Here is a 17,253-nt window from a genome sequence, read left to right on the forward strand (position 1 = left end):
AATGGAAACGGGCAACCGATGGGTTTTCGGGTAACAAGGAGAAGAAGAGGAGGGGAAAGAGAAAAAAGTTGCTCTACCAAGAGGATCGCAATGGCTCGAGCTCGTGAATTGCACGAGGAATAAAATATAATCGAATCACGGGAGCGATTAGCACCGGTGACGGATGCGAGAAAAAAAATTGAATACAGAAAATTTTCTCTTTCTCGCTCTTGTTCTTCTTCTATTATTTGCTATTTTTTTTCTTTCTCTTGCCAATATGTTTCGTCATTTTCTATTTTGTTGTTGATAGACCATGTTTCGTACAATATTTAGTAAAAAGTCTTCGAATATAGCGAGCTTCGGTTCGTAAGATCTCTTAATATTCTTGTTATTCGTATTTTTTAAATAATCGAGTCTCATATTCCAATATGGAGACATAAGTTATCACGTATTAACGATAGAGGGTTTTCTCGATGGTGCACAAATTGATACACACCCATGCCGAATCTAAAAATCTTGCTCGACTCTATGGGGCTTCTTGATACCGGCCTGACCGGCACGAAACGAAGCAATATGGAAATAATCGATTCTAAAGTTGCAGAAATAAATGGAATGAACAATGATTCGCTCTTTCGTCATCAACTCGATGGAATCGATCGGTTTCGTATTTTGTCATTGTTGCATCGATGATGCGCCGTGACTATCGGATGAAAATAATGAGCATTAAAAATTTGGCGAGATAAAGTGAATCTCCAAGAAACGTTTTCCTCGAGTTACGATGAAGCTGCAGCCCGAACCACGCAAAACTCAACCGGCCGGTGTCGATCGGGAAGAGCTTTTCTTCGGACGAGCGATAAGAAAATCGAGAGAGAATAGCTCGGTCAATGAGCTGTCATTTTGCAAAGGATGCAATAGGCAAAGTATTTGACGTTAACGCGATTACCGAAACTCGGGCCGAGTTCCGCGGGTCCGGTCTCGTTAATGTTGTTTTTTGGCTTTTTTCGTTGAAATGATTCGGGCCGTGACTAAGGCTACCGACGTTAAATGAAGTATCGTTCGAGCGTATTTCTCTATTTTTATTACCGAACTAGATGTCGCCGACTAGATCGTCATTGTAACAACGAGATGCCTGTGTTTGCGGTAATGTTAATTTTTTCTTTAAATCATCCCAAAACCTTCGGTCCCTTCGCTGATGGCGAGTAGTAACGCCCTTTCAAAGTGATCGTAACACTCGTAATCCGGAAGGCATAGTTGATTGAAACTGGAAGCAGCATTGAAAGAAATGACGATATTATATTGAGATTGAATTGGATTGGTGCGATACAGAGAGAATAAAGGAACGAAAGAAAAATCTCACCAAGTATGAGCGGTTGGAAGATTGGCGAAAGTCGGAGCCGCTGTGATTTGGAAACGCGGGCTCAGTTGTTGGAATCCACCCGGCGGAAGTTGCGAGCATCCCGTTGTAAATTGAAGCAATCGAGCCATTTCTTCTTGTGTAAAATTACTAACCGCTGTCCAATACCAATCGAGGACACGAAGAAACTCCGGGGAGCTGCCGTTTACGATGTGATGAGCTCGCAAATCAGCCACGCTGTATTCACCAGTTCCGCACAATAATAACTGCGGAAATGAAAATTATTCACAGAAATGAATTAAGGATACTTTGATCCAAGTGTGAATTTCAAGAAAATACGCATGAGAATCGTAATGCCCCGGGGAGCTGAACGAAAATTTGAGGGGAGTGAAAAAACGTAGAACGTACTTCGAGCTCGTTCTCGTCGAATATTCCCAACAAGTTGTCAGGAATGAGATCGTTGAGGCCACGTAGAAAATGATCGACTTCGTTGCGTATAGAACTGGCGAGACGATGTTGAGCGAGCGCATCGAGATAACGTAATTTCGTATCATTGGTAACGCGAAGTTTCGAACCGCCTGGAATGAGCTCGGCGACTTTCAACAATTGGCCGTCCTTGTCGTATTCCTCCTCGACGAAATACAGCTCCATTTCCTCGACGTCATTCTCCAGTATGTATTTTACTTTGCTCAAGTAAAGATCGGGATCGTCTTGCTCGAAGTATTTGTAATGAACTCTAAGGCCGATTATTTGAGCGAGAAAGGAACGAGTGAAACGAGCTCGTACCAATTGCCGATAAGAACCACCGAGCGCAGACTCGTAGAGACACTTCCCTACGATACGACCAGCGAATTCGTAGTGTTTCAGTTTCAAATTCGGGGGCCTTTTGTTGTTCGGATGTACCAGAGCCTGCTGGGATTCTCCGAAGGATGCGAACAAACCGTTACCGGCGTCGAAGAGGGAGGCGCATATCAACTCGAACCATTCTCGTCTTACACCGCCCCAGTCGACTCCTGCAATAACGATCGAAAGATAAGACGTCTCGATAGCTCGGTTGAAGAGGCTTTGCCGTCTTCTCTCTTTTCCGCGAATCTCTCACCTTGTTCTCCTTGGAAAGTAATTTCAAAATTTCTACACCATTCGCTAACGGAAAATCCTTTGGTCGCCTTCATCGACTGCAATTGTGACGGTGAGTAAATTATTATATTGAATCGGGGGATTAGGAAAAAGTGTTATTACGGCGGTTTCGTCGGATACTTACCGATTCCAAGAGTTTGTCCCGTTGAACCTTCATCGAGAGCTTCTCGTGATAGTGCTTCTGATGGTGTTTCCTCACTTCGTGATAAAAGAAGTCTTGTTTGTCCGCGAAAGTTTCGCTTCCTCCAATATTTTTCAATAAAAATAGAGTAAAGGTAGCGGCGATAACGTCACGATAGTGAGATATGAGTTGGATCGGTGGTTGGCAACCGTCGTCTATCGAGAACGAGTCGTAACCCTCGTGTTGATTACTCCAACTCTCAAAATGGAACTATGCAGCGAAACATCCGAACAAGGGGAACAAACAACACACCGATATTCACAATTGTAACCAAGGTCGTATCAATAATAATGAATTCCGATGGCTTGCCAAGAATAATAAGAAAGTGGCGCGAAAGAACCCAAGAGGTAATGAAAATCATAATTTTTACACACCGTCGATAAGTTTACCTTGGTCGAAGGACAGAGTCTAAAAGTGACGAGTCTCTTCGGTATAAACTTGAGCAGGTATTCCTTGATGGTCAACTGTTTCGGGGATATGAAGCAAAATACTTTTTTCGGCTTGGAAAACTTTTCCCCTTGCATTCCGAGTAGCTTGGCCGCGTAACAAATGTCAGGGTCTTTCGAAGCCACGTTGTTGTGAACCATTCTCGCAACGGGACCTAGCGTAACGCATCTTCAAAGCATCTTCAAACTCGTTATTATTTTAATCATTGGATTATTTAACCGGGCGACTTACCCTCGAGGACGATAATATCAAAATCTCCATTGTGTAGTTGTAGGCCTGAGAGACTGACGGTGGCGTGATAACATCCCCCTTTCGGGAATCCAACTTTAAGACGAATCCTCTGGTTCGGGCAATCGTATTCGAGGCTTATCGTGCATCCCTCCGGTTGTAGTCCTTCCTCGCAAGTACTGCCAATCTGCGGGGCAAAGTCATGAGTGAAAATTGAGAAAAAGCTCGTGTAAGGGAGGGATTAAACTGAGCCGACGTTTCCGTACGCGAGTTATATTGACGTGGTATCCGTCGGTAGGTTCTTCGCCGCTTCCAAACAAGCACAAATTATCGTACTCGTCTCGGGGCTCTATAGTCATGGAATGTGCGATTCCAGCGGTACAAACGACCGTCGAGCTCTGTCGTACAAACACCGTTTTATTGGGATCGGGGGGTCCTGCCAACACACAAAGATTCCGTCTTATCGCGATGCTCCCCCTCCTCAGCCTCCTCACGACTGGCCTGTACGACTAGTTATTAGTTGCAATCACCGGGAAGAAAAGTTTTGAGGAACGGACTGCCGTGTACGTGACAGGAGCCGATGAGTACCGCGATCCTGTACTGTCCGGCATGACGTACGGTGAATTTTACGACCGCGGTATTCGCAGCGAGAGGATCCGTCCCTCCTAATTCAATGAGGGTTGCCACTCTTCGCGCTCCCTCCGTAACCTCCACTATTAGATTGTCCTTGTCACATATCGGATAGGGTTGACCGTTGCGTTGATAAAACTGTCGAAAATACAATCGTTCAGAGACTTTCGTTCATTTTCATCGTGACTTTTATCGTTTCTCGATTCGTTTATTTACCTTCACGGTGAAAGTCATAGTTTCACCGACCAACTGTGGCTCCTCCCACTCGAAATGTACCCGGCAGTTACTGGGCAACAAATACTTTCCCGTAACGTACTGGAGTAGCGAGTGTTTTGCTTCGGGGGCCAGGGCAGGCTGTGTCATAGCCGCAAGGGTAACCAAACCCGCGACCGACACCGACACCACTAGCATTCCACCTGCGACGAAATACGATCGAAACAACGAACAAGAGAGCAGCTCACCTCATAATTCTTCCTCAATATTCAAACAACTATGATAAAAAAGACCGATTATTCACCCCAAGTCCAGGCATCTTGGTGTTGACTATTTTTAACGACCGAGCTCCAAAGATCAGCCTTGAGGGCTTCCAAAATGTCCTTCGAAGTGGGCAGCGTCTGTCGAGCCTGGATCCATCGCTGCAAGTCCTTTCCAAGTACACCGCGTACCTCGTTATCTTGCACCCCGTAAACGTCTTCAAGAGATACTACTTCCATTTGCATCAGCCTGTTTGCCAGAGACGAGACATTCGTTCGAGCTTTAACATACGTTTTTTTATCTCCTGCGATCAACATCCACTACTTTTATGTACTTTTGATAATGAACATTGAGACCGTGATCCGTTAACCACTGTCGTAAAACCAGCCTCTGTTGCAACAATCTTGCCGCTCGTTGCAGACGTTCCTCATCCTGCGGTGGTAGCTCGGGCAGCGCCTCGACCTCCCCGCAACTCGCCAGACTCGAGATTCCTAAAAGCAAACCCAAACAATTGTATTTTTTATATAGCGACTTTTTAAACCCGTTTAATATTTGCGGGGCTTCCGTTGCGAATACGAGAGGAAGTAAGAGCGGCGAGGAACGAAGCCTCGGGAGCTTCGTAGTCGTTTGAAATTTCGATCGCTCGCTCCTGGAGAGAGTTAAAATATTTCATTATCTCTTCCGGTTCGCGCGTTATCGCATCTCTATTTCCGGCTTCATTGATTCTTCGCGTCCCGAATAACGTCACCGCCTGCTCTTGGCAGTCTCGTCAGTAGTCGATCGCTCACGATGCGCGTCGGATTTATCTTAGTGTGCTCTCTCGTGACACTCGTTGGACTCGGTGCGGCTCTTTGCACCCTGAGCAAATACAATAGCGCGGGTAAGGATGCCTCTTTGTTGTACGATATTTTTCCTTCAAACATTGAAATACAGCTGCGATGTATCGTTCTATTTTGTATGTCGAACGGGCTGAAACTGTTGAAACGAATGCTCAGACGCAGGTAACTGGGTCAAATGTTCGAACTCGAGCCTGCGGGAAGCCCTGGACAGAGGAGGCGAAGCTAATTATTTGGCCGCGGTAACGATATCTCGATCGAAAATTTGGAGCGTGCCGGCGAACGCTTTCATAAAAAATGCCAATCTGCGGGCATTGAGTCTGCACGATTGCGGAATACGTCGATTGGATCCGGACGCATTTGTCGGCTTGGCTCTGTTGGACAAGCTCAGTCTCTCGAGCAACGATATAACGAGCGTCGAGCCAAAGTGGTTCGCGAGTCTCTCGAATCTCGAACAATTGGATTTGTCCTTCAACAAGATCAGGAATGTCGAGCCTTCGGTTTTTCCGAGACTCGTCAATTTGAGAAGATTGGATCTCGATGAGAATCTATTGACGTGCCTGGACCCGAAAGACATGAGCCCGCTGAGGAGCATCGCCAAAATTCGCGTACTTGAAAATCCACTCGGTCTCGTCTGTCGAGGAAAGGTCAGAGCCGTACGAAACCTTCGCAAAATCACAACTCCGCTACTTCAATTTCGTTCACACTCGCATTGCACGAATTACGAAATTCACGCTCATTTGGTACCGCGCGCAATCCTGTTTTCAGATGACCCTCTGGTTCAAAGATAAAGGAATAAATTATTCGAGCGACCTTCCAGCGTCTCCGAGTTGGCTGGACCGTGTCCTTTGGCTCTGTGCCGAGGACGGTTACGGTCGCGGTCGCGGCGTCAGCGCGACAGCAGGAATAACCGACGACGAGAAGACGATGCGGGAATGCGTCCTTTTCAGTGTATTCGATCAATTGAGATCGGCCTTGAAAACAACAGCTTCTTATTTCGCCTCGAGCGGACGGTGCGTCTCGGAAACTCGGGGTTTTTTGCAGTGTCTCGTTCGCAAAACCGGCAACAATGAGTCCGCAGGGATGACCGACGCTCAGGCGGTCACCAAAATCATTTCAAATTTACGAGGGGTTCGAGAAGACCTCGACCGAATGTAACCTGCGAAAATAAACTCTTCGTTTAATAACCGCGGAGTGCGGGACACGTCGAACCAAGCATATTTTTTTCCCGGCTACCAAAAATGCTGCTCCTTCAAATTCTTGTACGACATAAAATTCAATAAAATTCTTTTTCTCCTCTCGTCGAGATGCACCCGCTTTTTCCCTGCTCCCGTCGCCCCGCTATCGACATCGATTATCAAAAAACAATGAAGCCTTCCGAAGATAAAGGTCTGGAGAGATGGAAAAAAAATATAAACGAGTTTGGACTCACCGGACGAGGCACTGCCGCTGGGTCGCAGGGACATACCGATCGACGATATTTCATCGACGAAAAAATCCTTGTCGCGACTCGCGTGCTTTTTATTATTCGGCATCGTACGATCCTCTGACTATTCTCACTACGAGTTGCTGCTGCTGGGCTTCTTCCTACGTTTAAGATATTTTTTTTCTTCACGTTTTTTCACTCCTCTTCGACTGTTTTCAGGAATCCTTCTCCGTTCGCGGCGTTCGATATTATTATCTGTTGATATTTTACATTTTTTGCCCTCTTTCAATCGGAACTCGAGCGCGCGGTCAGCAATTGATTTCAGTTTTAGAAATGATTAAATGAAAATAAACAGTAAACAGCGAGTGGACGAAGCTCTCTCTCTCTCTCTCTCTCTCTTGCTCTCTGTGTCATAATATCGAGCGTCGAGGAAGAGACGGAGAAACAGAGAGAGACGAGTTTGGCACAGAAAGCACGTTGCCCGCGCTTGTAAAATAAAGTGAAGACAAAAGAGAGAAAAAAGGTACAATTGAAAAAAGAAAGGAAGGAAAATCGTTACTTGAACCGCGGTCCGGAAAGTGTGGCGAAAAAGTTGTAAGCGTTCGTGACCTGGTTCTATCAGCTACGGGTTTATACACAGTCTCGAACACGAGATTCTCGAGGTGCTTGAAAGAGGAAAGAGAAAAAGGAAGGAATCGCGAGATAAATTTATCATTGAAGGAGCACGCCGGGAAGGAAGAGAACTGAAGAAATAAAAGGAAAAAACTCGGAATGAGAGAAAAAAAATTGAGATTTCATGTTACGATTTGCACAATCGTGTGTGCGCGCGCGCACCTCGAACTAGCTTTAAAAAAATAAGTATAGGGAGCGCGGAAAAAATTTGCTTCGAGCTTGAAAAGAAAAGCTAGCGTTGCGGCTGACTATACACGTATATTTGAGCAGTCGTGATTGCTTCGTGTAATCACGGAATTGCGGCCAGAACTTTCATCCTTTCATCGTTATTCGTTTCACACACGAGTCTCCGCGAACGTTCGAGCGAGCTTTCAGCCTCGTTTCCTATCAAAGACTTTTTTTTTGTTTTTTTTTTTTTTATCTCCGGCCCAATACCCGAGTAATTTTTAAAGAGGTCGCGATCTCCTATTTTTTCTTTTCCCTTTTCAAATAAATTGGAGTCGATGGAATTGATTTGAATGCTTGCATCGGGAGATTTTTTCTTGCCAATGATACATTTTTATTACAAATAAGAGGATCGGTCGATGTGTCGCTGTACGTGAGCGCGGGGGACTTGAATTCCACCGTCGTTCGCTGACAGGGCTTTCTTGCAATCGGTCAAAGCGTGCATCTAAGTTTGAGGGAGAAATTTGGAGCGTCCATATCCTTGGGAGCGATCGATCTTGCGTGACCAACTCAAAATCAAGGCTCTCGTATCGAAGTGTGTACACCCACGTACGGTCGCGGACACGCGGTTCTCGCCTCTCGAATCGCGGATCAGTTTTTATTCGAATGGTGGAGGGAAAAAATGTTGATAGGACGACACCGAAGTTTGCGAGGTCGGAGTCCAACGAAATGACGCAAAAACCCTCCAATTATTCCAGTAATTCTCCTTTTTCGTTTCACAAAGAATTTGCTATTTGTGGTTTCTCAAGCTGCACCGATACTTCGCGAAATAAAAAATTGGGCAATTACAAATGCAATTTTCGCTCATTTCGTTGGAACCCGACGCTGCAAACTTCAACGTCGACTCCGCGGTGTTTTCGGTAGCACAAAATATGAGGTAAATTTGTATTCAAATAGTACGACTTTTGTTTTGTCTCGAAGGATGGAAAGGATGGGGGAGGATGGAAGGAGGAAATAAAAGAAAGCGGGAGAGTGGTCGCGACCTCGGATGGACTCTTGACCTTTGAACAAACGGGGGATATCCTTCACCGACGTTATTTCGTGCTAACGATCCTTTCGAGAGGGGGAGGCAAAAGAGGTTGCAACTGTTGGGGGATGCCCGCGGGGCATATGTATGTCACGCATACTCATGATTATGGATGAGAGGGTAGACGAGGGTATTATGAAGGTAGCCGACCAACGGGATCGATCCCGAATCCTCGTGTGCTCCACATTTTCAAACGACCCCAAACTCCGAAATCAAATTTCAATTTTTTACTAGATCTCTGGCACAGAAATGCAAAAAATATTGAGCGATCACGGATTTCCACATTTGCTCCGCAGAACACACGATTCTATCGATCAGGCCCGAATAAACAAAACCGTTTTATCCGGCGCAGCATCCGAATGGAAATGGAATAAAATACTGTTCGTTCCCTGCGTTTACCCACGAATTATCATTTCCACGGATCCGTCGATGTTACTTTTAGCGATACCGGAAAATAATCCAGGACGGTGCATTCGTTTCAGCTGGGATTATGGGAATTACGGTCAACGTTGATCATGATTGATCCTGCTTTTTATACAATCAAAGTGAGTATTTCTTGATGAGAGTGCATCATAGATTGCAAAGATTACAAAAAAAATTGAAAAGACGCGACTTTTCCTTTTCGGGTTAAAGGTAAAAAGAAAGGCTTCTGCTTCTCCCATTTTTCCAACTTCTATCGTTAAGAGTATGGATCAGTCGACTAAGTCTCACTTGGAATTTTCGAAATCGACATTCTTTGGCTAGTTTGACCGATTAAAAAAAGGCTTTGTCAGTCGATTTTTGCCATCGCCCTGCGCAGGGCGATGCACTGGGTCAAAGAATTTCGATTTCGAAATTTGCAGCTATCTCTCTCGCACTTCTCTAAGCATTCGGTAACCCTTTGTTTTAATCGTCGCTATGGATTCTTTACATTTTTCTATCCGTGAGACAGTTCGGATCAGGAATTTAGAATTATTTAATAGAAATTCGGCGATGATGCAATCTCCATAAGCTCTCGTACAAATTTTACGATTTTTCAAATTCAAATTCTTCATTAAATGTTCGATAATCTGACCTGAAATTTCGCCAATTCATTCGCATGCACTTTTACTTAACTTCCATTTAAAATTAGTTATTTGTAGAGTACTCGGATTCGTGAAAGGAATACCTTAAGTTAACTCCGGTACTGCATGCTACTCAAATGAGTGCTAAATTTTCAAAACGCTTTTAGACCAAGTTCAATGTATTCAAGCATATTTTATTAACCGATTTTATTGCATCGAGTCTCATTTTGTTCCTCAACTGATTCTCCACGAATTCACCGCGTAGATTTTCTTTTAAACTCATTCCTTCAGAAATTATGAATGAAAAAGTTTTTTCACTCAATGAACAATTAGCTGCAACAGTGAAACGATCAAGTTAAAAAAACCAACTACATGGTGGATTCATCGAGGACCAGTTGACGAACCAAATGAGACTTGTTGCAATAAAATCGATCAAAAAACGCAGATAATTCTTTGAAAAATACCAGTGAAAATGTGTCAGCGTGGAAATTTGCATTTATCAGTCGATGGTTTTGCAAAACTAGCGTTTTTCATATTTTTACATCTTAATAAGATATGCTGTAATACAAATCCACTAACGATACATTTAATCGGTACCTTAAACTTGGTCTAAAAGAGTTTTGAAAATTTAGCACTCATTTGACTAGCATGCAGTGCAGGAGTTACCTTAAAAGAGTCCGAAATTTTGAAATCAGTCTAATCGGATAAGCTCCTCTGAGCGAATGCCAAATTTTATCAATCTCATCTTCAATAAATTTACGTTTTTTAATGTCGCGGGTATTCGAGAAAACGAGTAATATTCTTGCGAGCTCGAGTTTGCTATGGAACGTTAAACTAATCGGGGGTGGGAGGTGGATTTTTATCGCGCCGAGCGTGGACACGTGGGAAACGCGTAAACGGAGAGTCATAACGTGAGATACGAGCAATGTCGCGTGAGATAATCGTGCTCGCGAAAGCGCCTGATTTTTTATTCACTCATTGAGGTGCCTGGGCGATAAAAGTGCGAAATTCGTGTGCCGGAATTCGTCACTGTTCTCGTTCTCTCGTGCTTCGTGCGCCAATGAATATTGCAAGCGCCGCGAGGAGTTTCGTTGAAATCGATACGTAAACGGTGTTTGCGGTCTTTCTCTGCCTCCCTGGCCCTCGTGCCGCTTCCTTCGTTTCCTGGCCTCGCGTTCATCCCGATTTCAAGCTCACGAAAACCGGAGCTAAATTCGCTCCGTGATTGTTCCTCTGATGCACGGTTGCGCTCTCGGGCTCTCACGCGCGGCGAAGAAAACACGTCTATTTGGAGATCCAGTTGCGCGAATGGATTTCGCTTCGTGTTTAAATACAGTATTTCGTGACTCGAGGGAAAAGAGGCTCGAGGCTGCGAGGGGGCGGTTGTTCTCGAAGGCGGTATTCGCCTCAAAGTTCAGCGGGGAAACGAGGCTCCCGCGCTCACGCGAGCTGCGACGCTTCGTCAAATCGAGCCGGAGAGTTTTCTCAGCACACGATACGGGCCCGCGTCGGAACAATTTTTCCGAATAAATTAGTCAAAAAGATTGCGACCCGAAGGGAGAGTGCACGAAAAGCATCGCGCGTCAGAACCTCCAACGGCCGAGCGCTTCATTCTATTTTTTCTTTCGCCTCAAGGTTGTTGCACGCTCGGGACAAATCAATCTTTCATAGTTTACGTCGGCGGTACACGTACACATTGACGAGCCAATCGCACGAACGAGCGTTCTACTAAAAAATCGATAAAGTCACTTTTGTTTCTTTCGGCGGTTCTCGCCATTCGCTGCTATTTTATGGCGATATTCTCACCTCATTTTTTACTCAGTTTTCTTACGTATACGCAGGACTGTTATTTACCTACGTTTTCCCGTTTCATTTTCCATCCGAATTAGCTCAATCTCGTCGAGCGCGTTCGCCGCGCGACTTCCCAACACGAACGGCCCGTACTTTTGCTTTTATGCATTATATACGAGGCAGCTGTTACGTTTTCCTTCGCTTTATGTTCTTCCTCCTTTTTCGACATCGAGTGGCCGGCGGTTTCTTCGGCCCTCGATCGGCCACGTACCCGCCGCCCGTCGAATCACCGCCCCGACGCCCTTTTCCCGAAAACTTTATATTCTTTCAATCAACTCGATCTTTCTTTTTATTTTCCTAATCCGTCACATTTTTCGCCTCGAAATGGTTACAATGGAAGCGTTCAATTAGATTCGCCGATTATTTCAATTCGGTCGGTCAAAGAGCTCCTTGCGAGTCGCCTTCTCTTTCTCCCGCTGCATTTATTATTTATTTCCTCGGTCAAAGGTCTCCGCAGCGATCCGCATTGCAGGAAAAACCGTCCGAGCGGATATATCGCGCGCGCCGTCCCATCTCCTATTCTCCCTCGCACGACATTGCCTCTTTTCCCATAACTCGCTAACCCGCGCTCTTTGACCCTCGCCACTCGCAACTTTTCGACCGCGACTCCCGAAAGAGCTTCCCCCTCGAGGACTCAACGCGGCCTCAACCCGTTCTCCGACTTCAATACAGGAAAGTCGACGAGATGGATCGCGAAGGAAGATGAGCGGAGGGGGGAGAAGCGAACGGATCGGGGAGTTTGATTCGAGGCTCGAGGAAAACCATAAAATTTAATTAATCCTGAAACTCGATATCGCCGCGTAGCGCGGCGTCCCTCACGGCTGTCCCGTGCGCCAGTTCGAGTGCTACGAGGAAGCACGGGCTCGATACATGTTTTTTAAAATTAAACGAATTACGAAAGCACCGAGAACGTCCTCGACAATTCAATTTTATTGAGGAAAGATATTCGAGTACGGATACGAAATTTATGTGATCAGGAAACAACGGTTGGGTTTTTTCCAAAAACGGAAAGTTCGATTGGAATTTGGGAGTTGGATGCAAAAAGTCGTTTGACGTGAAACGGGCTTGGGTCGAGCATTATTAGCAGTTGGGTTTCCGGATTTAACGGAAAGAAAAGAAAAAATGTAGAAATAATAGCGAATGAGACGATGAAATGAAAAAAAAAGAGAGTGCGTCGATGAAGTCATGTCTTCGGTCTCCCTGTCCCTCGGGCAGTTCCATCAAACAACAACATCAACAAGATTCGTTGCGTATCACTTACGATAAGGCAAATTCGCGTAAATCACTGTTAAGCACCCTGACCGCGTGCGATGCGATTCAAGAAACGGACGTAGATAGGCGCGCGTTTGTGTGTGTGTGTGTGTGTGTGGGAGAGATTATCGAAAGAGGTATTTCGATCGTTCGACGAGGAACGAAGGCGGAAACGAGTCCTCGGTGACGAGGAATAGTCGATTTGGTCGAGAAGAAAACTCGGGAACGTAAATCGTCGTTGTTGTTATTATTTATCGTTGATGATCAACAGCGAAGCAAGTTTCACGAACACGATCCAATGGTAACGATAATAACGTAAGAATAATATTATCTGGATAAAAGGCCCCTGGTGGCGATAATACAAATGTTTGATCGAGCGTTCGCGACGTTGCTCGAGGCGAGATAAATTATAGTCGGCGATGAGGGAGCGAACGAGTGTGTCAAAGGCTCGTCCTCCTCGCGTCGATCTTATTTTCTTCGAGATATCTCTTCGTTCCGAAAGCTCGACGAAATTGAGCCCGCTTCGTCGACGTTAACGATCCTGACGAGGTTGAATCAAAGGCTCCGGATGATCCTCGATCCTGAGGTTCGGCCACGTGCATATTTGCCAGGATTCTTCCGGTTTCTTATTTCCTTCTCTCTCTACGCGTTTTTCCTTCCTCGTTAGAACTTTGAAAATCGCCCTCCGCGACGCCCTTTTTTTATGTCCTTCGCTATCCTATTTTCCTTCCTCAGCTTTTCCCGACGCTCTCCGCTGCGATCCGCTCTCGCGGACTCACCTCAGTCGACTGCATACAATACGATTACACGGTGAGAGCAACCATTGCCCTCCCCGCGACCCTTGCCGAGCTCCTCCCGTATAACGCTCGCTTCAACCCCCGGAAGCCTCCTCCTATCTCGTGCTTCGGCCAACCGCGCCGGGAGCCGACCCCTCACCCCCGCGTACCGCCGAGCCAGCCCCCCGCCGTTCTCCACCCTCGGATTGCTCTCCCGAACGATTCGCGATTCTTATATACACGCGTATCACGCATGTGTACACCCGCCACCGCTGCTCGTTTCTTATTTTCATCCGCGTACGGATACGCGGCCTTCAAATTCCAAATTCTTCGCTCTTCATCGGAAATTAAGATTTTTCGGCTCCTCTGTTCTCCTCGCTCCATCGATGATACTTTTTCTTCCTCGCTCTTTTCCAATCACGCTGGGCTCTCATCGAGCTCAAATTGCCGTTCAATTTATTATCAACTTTTAGTTCGTGTTGGATCGAATTATTAATCACTGAAAGGAAACGAGGAACCGCCGGGTCTCACCAAATAGTTGCCCAAATAGTTTTTCATTTTGCGGATTGACGCTCGGATGAAGCGACAGCTTGTCAAATACTTTAGGCAACGTGGAATATTTTTGGTGGACATATTTTTCGTGCTTTCGTCTCTATTCAATGGAGCAACGTTCGCTCGAGCGAGCGAATCTCTGTACCAATGGAATAGTCTGCAACACCCGAGGAAATCCGGATCAAGAATTTATCTTGCTCCTGCAAAAATCAATAGCAGGCTTTTTCAACTTTCATCCACTTTTTTTACGCCTCTTTGCGCACTCAAATCTTTTCGTGAATTCAAAAATGTTTCTACCGTTGCTCCAAGGTTCGTGTAGAAAACAGCTTGCTCTTCCTTCGCTCGGTGCGACTGAAAACATCATAACGCTTCTGGAATGAAAGAATTTTGTGAATTCTGAACATCTCTTATCGAGGCTTTTCACGGAGAGCCAGAGGAATCCTCCGTTGCCTCGAGCCAAACAAAAAATCAAAATCACGACCCTTCGCCGATCCTCGATTAACTCTCATGTCACGCAAATGAGGAGGGAGAACTGATTTTCTTTCGGCTCGTCCCATGGCATGAGTTTTGAATTTACAAAAAACAAGAAAAACTCTGACACTCTGCCACGTTTGATTTATTTCATCCCGTTTCTCGTTTTCTGCCAGAGACCTCCGTTCGGAGGCCTTCCGCTTTGCATTCTCTTACCTTTCTTCCTGAAAATGGGTCGATATCGTTCCAGGCCAATTTCTGCCAGCCACTGATCAGCTTCGTTCAGATCGCCGTTGTTGCCGTTAGTTGCAGCGAGCATAAGCAGTTTTCCCAGAGATAAGACCATAGACAGAGCTAAAAAAACACCCGACAGAACGGTTGACCATCGTGCCATCGCTCGGGATCCTCATCTTGAAGGGGAAAAGATATTAAAATTACCAATAGAGAGCAAAGATGACGCTGAAGTTTGCAACGTCAGGGTCCAACGAAACGATGTAAAGAAACCCTCCGATAATTCCAGTAATTCTCCAATTTCATCCCCTGCCGAATTCGCAATTTGTAGTTTTTCAACCTGCACCGATACTTCGTGAAATAAAAAATTTGTGAATTAATTACAAATGTTTTTTTCGTTGGACTCAAACGTTGCAAGCTTCAGCGTCGTGAACAAAGGTGCTAGGACATGAACTGAGTTTCGGCTTTCGTGTTTCGAGGAGTTTTGAAATAATCGAATAACCTTTTGGAAAAACATGCATAAATGTCAAAGTAAAGAAAACAGACTCACCGCATGTTTGAACTGTTGATGACAAGGACACTGGTTTCGATCATTGCGAAGCACTTGAAACGTACGCGTCTGAATGTCAATTCCATTTACGATATGTGGATCGTTGGAAATAGAAACGCGATGAGTTAAAGGAGCCGCCAGAAAGGCAAGAATTTTTCATTTTTAATGCGAGTGACAGATGTGGGCGACGATGACATGTCCTGCTTTGTCTGGTCGATATTGAAAAAATTTACATCAATTCCAAAATTCACTTCAAACCCGATTTGACAGTTATCTTTCACCACAAATTCCAATATTTACGCGCACGAATTAACGACGCGGTCGAGCGAAACCAAAACTTGACATTCGCAGCTCGTCGTACCTGCTAGCTACGTATGTTTATGTTTATGCCAATGTAAATACGCACGTAGTGTTCCGCCGCCACCGTGATTCTCTTACCGCTTCTCGTCTCGACCTCCGTGAACTTGGCCGATTGATTTCAGCGTATTTTTACTGTTTACCTCCACCTAGTCTCGCCTCCCCGCCGCCATAGCAATGATTTTCCTATTTAGACAAATATCTTGGTGGTCGTACAGTGATTAACGGTGTCGTGTTTGAATTATTGAACGGTTAATTTTTTTTCCGAAACTAAAATTTCAAAAGATATCCCCCCGCGGTTAGCCGCCCACCCGGCTTTGACGAAGAGCGGTGAGAACGAAGCGATAGGTGATTGGTGAGCACTGACCGTTGCTTTCGTATACCGCGGTGCTTTACCAATGATATTCATTCGTATTGTTAGATTCAAAACAGTGCGTCATATAAAGTTGATGTATGTGGATGTGCACGACGTCTCCAATACGAATTTCAACTGTCACAGATCGAAACAATAAGGGTTGATAAGGATACGCATTTGTACTCTCTTACAACATAGCAACAGAGAAAAGTATTCGCGGCTTCGAATTCGAAAATCTCCGTCTTTCATATCAAGTAAGTGAACGAATTTTTCAATCAAGAAACCTTACCTCGAGTGTTGATATACTTGTATAAGAAAAAATCATTCACGACCATCGATAGAGTCGGAATAAGAGACGGATATAATATAGTAACGCGCTTTGTGTTAAAATAATATTAGAGCATTAATAGATTGTGGAATTTAATGAAAAATCTAAGCGAAACTGCCGTAGGTAAAAGCATGGCAAAGTCGATCGTGCACATATTGTCACGAGTCGCTTTGTGTATTTCGCACGCGATATAATCTTTGTTCGGTAAACAAACGATTAGAAATTTCGCGTGGGTATTCCTAGTAGCATCCGAGTATAGAATTGATTGCCACAATTTTTTTACGAAAACTTTGTAATCCTGTTCAATGGGAAACGAGCAAAGCGGTCTTTATTATTAGAGATATGCAAAAGCAGGAGACTTGTAAACAAAGCCGGCAATGCTTTCAAGGTCATCGATGTTTTCGCTCGACACACGAGAGCGTTCCTTCCAAATATTTTTCAAATAATGAGTCTTGTATCAATTTTTTAATTTCAAGCTACGAACGAGCCTGCCAAATGTCTTCATCTTATTTCCATCACATTTTTTATTTTTCCCGGGACAGGACTCTGACTGAAAAATGTTATCGAGCGGTCGTCAAAAATCCCGTTATCATCCTCGTCCGACGGAGTCGTCAAAGGAATCGTTCAAAGTCCTCGTCGACGAGGACGATGACGACGACGACGACGACGATAACAACAACAATAACGACGCCAACAACAATAACAACAATAACAACAATGAGGAGTCCGTAAACGACGAAGAAGCCATACAGTCGGAAAGTTTACAGCCGTCAGTTTGTTTACGAGTTCCGGAGATGAAAAACGAGCTCTCCTATTGGCAGATCGGCACGTCGCCGGTAACACGCTTGAAAATAAACACTCTGCGAGCGGAT

General features: G+C 45.0%; 2 protein-coding genes across 5 annotated transcripts; one reads left to right on the top strand and one right to left on the bottom strand.

The window, feature by feature from the left end:
- Positions 1–1,034: 1,034 nt before the first annotated feature.
- LOC122410585 (apoptosis-resistant E3 ubiquitin protein ligase 1) lies at positions 1,035–15,762 on the bottom strand. Of its 4 annotated transcripts, none has more exons than XM_043418830.1 (14): positions 15,342–15,762; positions 14,777–14,970; positions 4,765–4,921; positions 4,474–4,679; positions 4,173–4,372; positions 3,857–4,094; positions 3,593–3,762; positions 3,330–3,513; positions 3,026–3,252; positions 2,595–2,861; positions 2,433–2,508; positions 1,742–2,346; positions 1,337–1,599; positions 1,035–1,240 (listed from the first exon to the last, which is right to left on the bottom strand). In XM_043418830.1, the coding sequence occupies exons 2-14, from the start codon at positions 14,952–14,954 to the stop codon at positions 1,138–1,140; spliced, it is 2,874 nt and encodes a 957-aa protein (XP_043274765.1). In that variant the 5' UTR covers positions 14,955–14,970; positions 15,342–15,762; the 3' UTR covers positions 1,035–1,137. The 4 variants fall into 4 exon arrangements, with proteins under 4 accessions (XP_043274765.1, XP_043274766.1, XP_043274767.1 ...); XM_043418831.1 differs by having other exon boundaries at positions 3,041–3,252; positions 15,342–15,759; XM_043418832.1 differs by lacking the exons at positions 14,777–14,970; positions 15,342–15,762 and adding exons at positions 6,699–6,947; positions 12,772–13,546.
- On the top strand, positions 5,096–6,567 carry LOC122410590 (slit homolog 2 protein-like). The gene is made up of 3 exons (XM_043418839.1): positions 5,096–5,310; positions 5,426–5,913; positions 6,035–6,567. Exons 1-3 carry the CDS (start codon positions 5,220–5,222, stop codon positions 6,422–6,424), a joined length of 969 nt encoding a protein of 322 aa, XP_043274774.1. The 5' UTR covers positions 5,096–5,219; the 3' UTR covers positions 6,425–6,567.
- Positions 15,763–17,253: the final 1,491 nt, after the last annotated feature.

This window comes from Venturia canescens, chromosome 5, assembly GCF_019457755.1.
Source record: "Venturia canescens isolate UGA chromosome 5, ASM1945775v1, whole genome shotgun sequence".
NCBI lineage: Eukaryota > Metazoa > Arthropoda > Insecta > Hymenoptera > Ichneumonidae > Venturia > Venturia canescens.

Excerpts from the sequence above, each read along its gene's own strand:
- LOC122410590 (XM_043418839.1), top strand. The coding sequence starts at position 5,220 with ATGCGCGTCGGATTTATCTTAGTGTGCTCTCTCGTGACACTCGTTGGA. Across the intron at positions 5,311-5,425 it reads GAGCAAATACAATAGCGCGG|ACGCAGGTAACTGGGTCAAA; the intron begins GTAAGGATGCCT and ends ACGAATGCTCAG. Across the intron at positions 5,914-6,034 it reads GTCTCGTCTGTCGAGGAAAG|ATGACCCTCTGGTTCAAAGA; the intron begins GTCAGAGCCGTA and ends TCCTGTTTTCAG.
- LOC122410585 (XM_043418830.1), bottom strand. The coding sequence starts at position 14,954 with ATGGCACGATGGTCAACCGTTCTGTCGGGTGTTTTTTTAGCTCTGTCT. Across the intron at positions 4,095-4,172 it reads CTATGACTTTCACCGTGAAG|TTTTATCAACGCAACGGTCA; the intron begins GTAAATAAACGA and ends TATTTTCGACAG. Across the intron at positions 2,862-3,025 it reads CCAAGGTAAACTTATCGACG|TTCCATTTTGAGAGTTGGAG; the intron begins GTGTGTAAAAAT and ends TTCGCTGCATAG.